This window comes from Poecilia latipinna, unplaced genomic scaffold, assembly GCF_001443285.1.
Source record: "Poecilia latipinna isolate Pla-1442-1.1 unplaced genomic scaffold, P_latipinna-1.0 Scaffold2905, whole genome shotgun sequence".
Classification (NCBI taxonomy): Eukaryota; Metazoa; Chordata; class Actinopteri; order Cyprinodontiformes; family Poeciliidae; genus Poecilia; species Poecilia latipinna.
In genome coordinates, this window is record NW_015115521.1 from 4469 (window position 1) to 12737 (window position 8269).

At 38.6% G+C, this 8269-nt stretch overlaps 1 protein-coding gene across 1 annotated transcript in view; it reads right to left on the bottom strand.

Moving 5' to 3' along the window:
* Nucleotides 1–3487: 3487 nt before the first annotated feature.
* The window catches only part of ch25h (cholesterol 25-hydroxylase), a 19493-nt gene continuing 14711 nt past the window's right edge, over nt 3488–8269 (bottom strand). Inside the window, exons 3-4 of the mRNA XM_015021980.1 lie at nt 5534–6542; nt 3488–5435 (exon numbers count right to left, since the gene is read on the bottom strand). Coding sequence (XP_014877466.1) covers nt 5109–5435; nt 5534–5956 — 750 coding nt within the window. The 5' untranslated portion in view covers nt 5957–6542 and the 3' untranslated portion in view covers nt 3488–5108. The remainder of the gene's footprint in view (nt 5436–5533; nt 6543–8269) is intronic.

Consider the following 8269-nt stretch of genomic DNA (forward strand, 5'->3'; position numbering starts at 1 on the left):
CTCTGGGGAGTTTCTGCTTTCTCCTCCTCACATAATTACAAACATTTCTCTTCGTTATTAAGTCATAGTTTTATCTTTTGCTCACGCTACAAGCTAAACAAGTTCTACACAGCAAATTCAAAAGTGTTAAATGTTTTGGTGTTAGTAGACTTTGTGCAAAAGCAGAGTTAATTTTACTCTAATAGAGTCACTTTCTGTTTATGTAAGTCTGGGGTGTATATTATTAGTAGTTAAAATCCAGTGTTAAAACAAAGTGTTTCCGTATCAAATCTAGAGGTGTTAAAATGGAATCAGTAACTCTTGACCTCTGAACTCTGAACTCCACCAGCGGCTCTAACACTGAAGGAGTTCATTCACTGCCTCCGCCCCAGATTCCCACCGAAGCGAAGCGACAGAAGCCAAATCATTTCAGGACTATTTACTCTCCACATGTCTGAGTTATTTACTGCACTCGGTAAGTCATTTTTTTCTGAGATGGTTTATAACTATTATTTTGAGTTGAGCTCAACCTGTATGATAGACGTCACGTTCGCCTCACGGCTCGTTGTTAGTTAGCATATTTAGCTTAGCATGCCGAATGTTAGCGGAGTATTTGTTGGAAAAATATCGAGCCGGTGAACATTTAATCAAATTATTGGCTAAATTGAACAGATCCGTAATAATCTGGAGTATGTTTTTTCGTGATGTTGAACGTTTACATGAGTATTGGTCAGATTTATCAACCTTTCTGATCGATTTTTTTCCTTTGAAAAAATGTAAAAGGCTTTTTTACTTTGAGAGCATTATTCCCGCTGTTGTGTCTTCTTATATACGTTTTGCAGCATCTTTTAATCCTTTTATTGCCTTTTTGTATATATTGGAACCAGTTTGGTTGAGGATGAATCTCCAGCCTCATCCTAACCTTCCCCTCCTGATCCCTCCATGGATTCTTCGAAGATTCAAGCTCCAAAAATGATTATGTAAGTGTTAATATCTCTGAAACCCTACATTTCTGTAATGGAGGCTTGTTGTTAGAGTTGTAGTAAAAATGTATTCCTTCGCTCCATTTCTCATTGTTATGGTTTTTGTTTGTTATGATCCAGAGACCGACACTGGCTGTCCTACTCAGACTGAAGACGGTCCGATGCAGTAGAGGAGCTTGTTGGTGTCTCCGGCCAAACGTCACGAACAGCCCAACAACCTGAAGACAATCTGTTAGTGATGGACATCTCTCTGGTGGAGTGCAGAGAGGATCTGTCTCTTATCAACAGAAACAGAAACTGGATAAGAAATGATGGATCTGAATATCAGGTTGGTCTGTTATGTAATGTACATATCTGGCAATCTACCTGTTAAAAGAAAATGTACTCTATCAAATATTACATGAACTGCATGCATTGATACAGGCTTTACTTTCTCCACCTTGTACTTTGAACAAGTTCATGCATATAGTATTTTAGAAAAATGTATTAAGCATACTGCATTTTGTATTGCACAGCTGATATGTTAGACCTTTTAAAAAGCAATATGTGAAGGAAAGCGACATGTGAAACATGCACATTATTCCACTCTGTTATATGTTTTGTAATTATGGTGCACGTTTTGAAATAAATGCATTTGAGACAATCCTTGCCTCTTTATTAAATGTTTATTTTCCAAAGAATTTTTAAAAGTTCAAAACAATAAAATACCTATTTAATATTAATTACAAATAACTCTTAAGAAGTTAAAGAAGTACTCTGTGAGAGTTAATATTAAGATCTAACACTGAATTAGTGCTAGTAAGTGTTAAATGATTAACTCCAGCAGATTTGATATTTGACAATTTATTAGAGTTAAGATACTAACTCTCCAAAAAGAGTTAAATTAACACTTTTTGGTCTGGACCCATATAGACACTTTAAAAGTGTTGAAATCAAATCTGACAGTGTTAATCTGGGCCTCCTGAATTTGCTGTGTACCATGCTTTGAATTCTGGAGCAAGGAAGTATTTTTCATTCTTCCATAGCATATTTCATTTTTGAGAACTGAAATCAGCTGCACAAATGTTGAAAACTTTCTCTTTGGTTAGCTTGATAGCGATCTTGAACTGTCTAGTTCAACAACCAAACATTTATACTACACTGTTTGTATTTGTGTGAAAGTCTTAACTTTAAATGAGTTGATTCTCCTGGTTGGCTCTGTATGTTTCTGAGGATTTTTTGTCTTCATAATGGTGTGTTTGATAACATTTGATAACAATTAAAATTTCTCAATGTTTGACATTGGCTAGCAAAATGTTTTTACATCAGGCTACATGACTACTACATTAATATATCAATGAGCTACTCTAAACTGTAGTTGGTGATATGTTGTTTACTGCTGAGCATCATCATTTATGTGGCTAAAACAAAACATTTTTACATCAACTTATAAATTATGTTAAACTTCTCCAATTAAAACTAATTGCTTAGTTTCAGCATTAATTCACATTCTCAGCCTTCACTAGGTCTGGTCCACATTCTCTGGTGAGAAAGACTCCTGGTATAAATTAAAATTTTAGCTAATTTAATTACACCTAAGAGAAATTAATTTAACCAAAGAAAATCATGAAAATGTGTGTATGTATTCCATCTTAAATTGGGGTGCACCGATTGCAGTTTTCAGTTTTAAAAAACCTGGCCTGCTGATTTTGATTTTGGCTGATACCAATTTTTTATATCTGCTAAATATAGCAAAAAAGTTGCTGAGTTGACAACAGTGGCTATTGTTAACTGCAAACATTCAGACCTGACCTGGTGGTCTGGTCTATCAGCCAAACCTCTCACTGGAGAGCAACAGAGGATCGTGGCTAGTTTATAAACCTGAGGTAGATAAGATTATTGGATATGACTGGCTTCTCATCTAAATATTGGCCGATCACCAATCCCAGAAAGTTAAGGACATAGGCACCGATAAATGTATCCTATATATAAATGTATCCTAGGACATGGAGTCTTGGGCCAGCCCAGTTCAACAGTTTATCAGCAAAAAAGTGGATTCAGGGGTTCATTACACTTTGACCATCAAAATGAATATAAAGTGGAAAGTACTAACACTTCACTTTTTCCAAATTTTGCTGTGTTAGCCTTATTTCAAATAGTATCATATAACAACAATAGTATTTGCTTGCTGAAACTAAGCAAACAAAATATGCATTTTTAAAATGTTTCCTCAGAGAACATCCCATTAATCAGAACTGTCCAAGCTAAAACTCTCAAGCAAGACACCAGTTTCAGTATCTGGGAATTATTATTGATGGGGAGATTTCTTTTAAAGTTCATGTGAAAAAGAAGTGTCCAATTTAAGGGTGAAGCTTGGTTTTTGCAACAAAAACAAAACATGTTTCTCCCCCAGAGATCAGAAGCTTAAATAAAGCCAATTTTTTTTGCTTTTACTTGTTTATTCTGATGTAGTGTATATCTATACTTCAGTATTTTAAAGCTGGGGTATGCAACTTTTATAAAGACAAAACATATATGTTTTTTACATATTTGCTAAAACTGTCACTATCTCCTGACAGTATAACATGAAACACATACTCTGTGAAAAGATGGATCTCCTCCACCTCCTCCCTGAGCTAATTCCTGTCTAAAGAAATGCATTGCTCCCGACCAAAAATACCCAATCAGAGCCAGGACTTGTATATGCACGGCTAAAGGTACTATTGGCAGAGTTTTTTCACAGGAAAATTGCTGTCATTGGTGGTGATGCTAACTAGCCTGAGCAATCCTGGCAGACTCTGCTGTGATGAACCAGCTGTAGCATAGTAGAGAGAAAGGGGGACAATATGAACAGCATACACACAAAGGTGACTGACAATGCTAAATCCCTTCTCCTGGCTCTGATTGGTTGTTTCTAACTGAGCTATGTATTTCTGTAGTTAGTACTGGGAGCACTGGGAGAAGGCAGAGGAGCTTGGTTTTTTCACAGATTATCTGTATGCTATCATACTGTCATAACATAGTCACTGTTTCAACAAATACGTAAAAAAAACATTTTACTTAATAAAAATTACAGACCTACTTTAATGGATCATATGTTCCAAAGGAACAACTATAAAATAGTTCCTTATCCCAATTTTGATCCAATCTCTCTGAAGAGACAAGGGTAGAGTGGGGGTGATGGTAGGGAGGATGTTCAGAACTCGGTGAATCATCTGCACAGTTTACTCAGGTCTGACATCTGGATCTGGAATGAAACATGAGATCATTAACATATTACTAACAATGTGATCAACAACATCTGATCTGAATTAAGTGATCAATAGCACGTACTTAGCTACAATTGGTCAGTAATATGATCAGTAGCTGTCAAAGAGATTCAGTAAGCAGAATCGGAATAAATCTTCCAGAATGTTTTCCCCTTCTGGAAAACTAGCTGGTCAAGTAATACATTAATGTAGAAAAGGAAGTGGTAGCTTTAAGAACAAACATAGAAAAAACAGTTTACAACAGGAATTGTTACTCCTTGAAATATTGAAATATTTATTTGATTTCTTTTCTCAGTGCATTATTACTTTTACATTTTTCACAGTAGATTTCACAATTTCCTTCAAAAACTATTTCCGTCCAATAAATTCTTATATAATATTCCTCATCCTCCTCCGCTTAAGTTATCATGTTTTGTCATCTCCTTCCTCTTCCTGCCCAGCAGCTTCCCACTCAGCTTATTCTTGCTCTCTGTTCATATTCCTTTCACTTTCCTCTAGGGACAAGGAGGTGTGTATAAAACTACACAAACTGTGCAGGTTAAACTGTTCAATATAAAAAAATTTCTGACTGTTTCAAGATCAACTTTAAACTAAAACAAAAGTCTTTAAAGAAACAGAACCTGGATCAGAACTTCACTCCGATTGTGGGTCCTGAAGCAGCTCCATATGAAGACTGACAGACTTTCCACATACTACTGGAAGCTTTAAGTCCGGCTCTAAGCTTTGACTGGTAATAAATACATCAATAAATATAAGTATTGCAGCTAAAAAAAAGAGAGCTTCTGTACTGGCCCATCAGTTTACAGTCTTTATCACTTCATGAATATCTGTGTCTGGACATCTTGCAGCAGTCTAAGCTGAGTTGCATTCAGGAACACTTCGTCCCCACAGCTCTGTCCTATGTGTACAGTGTCCCAGTCAAACGGTCCCAATGTGTGAAGTAAGGTGCATAGTTGCATTTCGACTTGATGTGGTGGAGGTCATGGTGGCGTGCACCACCATACAGGCCGAAAGGGATCAAACGGTGTGTAGCCCAGGGCAAATCATAACCACAGTGGTCCTCCACCGACAGCCAAATGTTCACAATGAAGAAGAGCATCTCTGTGAGGGGATGGCAGCCCAGCAACAAAGGGTTGGCAGCAGCAAACAGGCCCAAACTCAGTGTCTCCCAGACCCCGGAGTACTCTGCAGTCAGTGCCGAGGTGGAGGTGTAGGTGTGGTGCAGCTGCAGAAGAAGGAAGAAAGGTGAACATAGGGAGAAAAACTTTCAGAAAGATCAATAAAAGCTACAGAACATGATAAAACCTTAAACTCTGAACCAACCTTGTGAAAGGTGCGATATAACCAGGGCACCTTGTGGTGGAGCAGGTGCCAGATGAAGCTCTGAAAGTCAAAAAGGAGCAGGCAGGCCAGGACCTGAGCTACCATTTGAGGTAGGGGTGGAGCCTCCTGGGGCAACAGCACTGGTCGGAGGTACCAGTTGAGCACAGTGAGGGGGAAGATGAAGATCAGGTGGTTATAGAGGGTCAGAGCCAGGCAGCTTTGCGCTGTGGTCCAGTTGATGGAGCTCTGAGGCTGTAACTTGTACTTGTGCACCAAGCTCCACCTGGAGGAGAGCAGGTCCAGCAGCAGGAATGGCAGGCAGAAGATCAGGTACACAGTCAGGGAGAAGAAGACCGGGAAGAAGGGGGAGTGCAGGAGAGACGAGTGTCCTAGCAGGAAGCTCCAGACTGGCTGTAACAGCATAATTCTGGATCTGGTTCAGTCTGTTCAGAGTATAGCTCAGTGGTTCAATGTCTTAGCTCTTCCACCGTCAGCAGCTTTTATAGGCAGGTCAACAGCCTATCCCACTTCTGACGCAGAGCATTCCCAGCCCTTGACTCTGCCCCATGCCCTTATTTAGACTCTTCCCTTTCCTTCCTGCTTGGGGAAATTCCTCCACGTGGCAGAGGAAACTAGCTGCAGGCTCCAGCATTCCTGTCTGCTTATCTGAGTTTTGTTCTTGGGATTGTTCTTCCCATCAGACCTCCAATTAAAACATAAATTAGATTATTTCTGTACAATGATTTATTTACAAATCTAGTTATGAATCACTGACCTGCATACTGTTGTGTTAGGGAATCTGTGTTAAAAGTCTGATTTGTTAAATGTGTCACTGAGTCAGAATTTCCAAAAAAGTAATAAAGTTCTTCTGAGGAAAACGACTCCATATCCACATATTCTGAACTGTTCAACATGTCGGCTGTCAGGATGACAGATAACTGAAGATTTCTGCAAACAACTAGCAGAACTCCATTTAACATTAATGTTTGTTTCTAAGTTTAAACTGGGACTGTATTTTGTAAGCAAGAATTTATCAGATCTTCTAACACAAACAGATTAATTCCATTTATTTGTTCATTTTAAGCTTGATTTCATAATATTTATAATGAAAACAGAGTGACTAGAGTTTCAGCTTTCTGCTTTGTTGTTAGAAAATTTTCCAAGCCATGATCCAGAGCAAAGAGTCTGTGTGGAGTTTAAAGCCTGTCTAACATGTGTCGAGAAAAGTCGAGCTCATCCCACTTCCCCATGCTGGAGATTTTAGTTTAATAATAACAATGAATAAAGTTACCTTTAAAATTGATTACACAGGTGACATCAAGACCCAACAGTAGAGTCAGACGGTAATGAAATTAATCTGGTTGTGTGTGTTGATATTGTGTCCTGCAAACTTTGCTTTAATTCTACTTTTTCTATTTAATTATAAAAAATCATAGTTAGGAGAAAGAGAGTCATGGAACAGGAAGAGCAGGTTTCCTGAAGAAAGGGGAAGTTTCCAGCCTGCAGTGAATAAAAATAGTTCAGAGTGCTCATTTCAAGGCATTAAAGGTTTAAAGAATAAAATCTAAACATTTTGAGTAATTGGATAAAACCCAGAGTAAAATACTTGAATTAATAATGATAACTTGTAATTAAGCCAATAATTAATATTGGTTTAACCAGTGGTTGATGTTGGTTTGATTATAAGAATATTTACACTTACTCTTAAACTTATGGAAGTACTTACAGGTGAAAGAAGTAACTGTAACATGGTATCAAATGATTGGAATAATGGATTATTCTTGGTTTCTTTTCAGAAATGTCTGTAATAACTCACATTATGATTATAATAAGAGTAACTAATAAGTAATGGTTATTATAAAATTATAAGTGAATGCTAAATCAGAGAAACTAAGGGGTTATAAATGTGATTTTGACATTGAACTTGAAATGGTGTAAAATGTGTAACTGTAATCAAAGGTCACTGATGTTGTGTTGGAGGTAGATGGTAGGTGAAAGGTCAGGGGGAAAGAGGAACTGATAGGAGAGCGGAGGTGACCAAGGCCTTATTGCTGAACTTCAACTTTCCTAAGAAAAGGTTGGATGTAAGAGGACTGTTGAGCAACCCTGGGTCATTAGAACAGACATCATGTCTCCAAGATGGTGATGGATATGAGATCATTGGTCCAAGCAGTCAGCCAATGAGACAGGCACAGCAACAAAGCTAGCCAATGCAAACACACCAAGAGGGTGGATAAACCCTTTATAAGGTGGGTACAAAAGAGGAATCTTTGGTTGGATCCTTCAGGCAGCTTTGAGCCAAGATCGAGATGGACAAAGAACTCCACAGCTGAAGAAAATCCGGGGCCACAGAGCCGAAGACTGTTCTGCGCATGGGGACCAACCCGTCAGCCATGTGGCTTCAAATTGCACTTCTTTCATCAGCTGGGTTCAGACCCCAAAGACAAAGACCCTAAAGACAAAGACCAAGGCAAAGATGAAGATAAAGACAAAGGCAAAGAACAAAGGCAAAAATGAAGAACTGGTGTGTTCCTTCCGTGAGACCAGCTAGTCTACATCTCCATGGACCAGAAAGATCGTGAGACGAGGAGAAAGGAGCTACAGAGCTGCAAGACAAGAAGCTGAAGACCGCTATGCACAAGAGGAAGTCACCCTGAGGCCCAAGACTGACTTAGAGCAGCACTCTAAGTCAGTACTCTTCCTGCCAGCACCCAAGTCCTGTGTGACCTCACCATC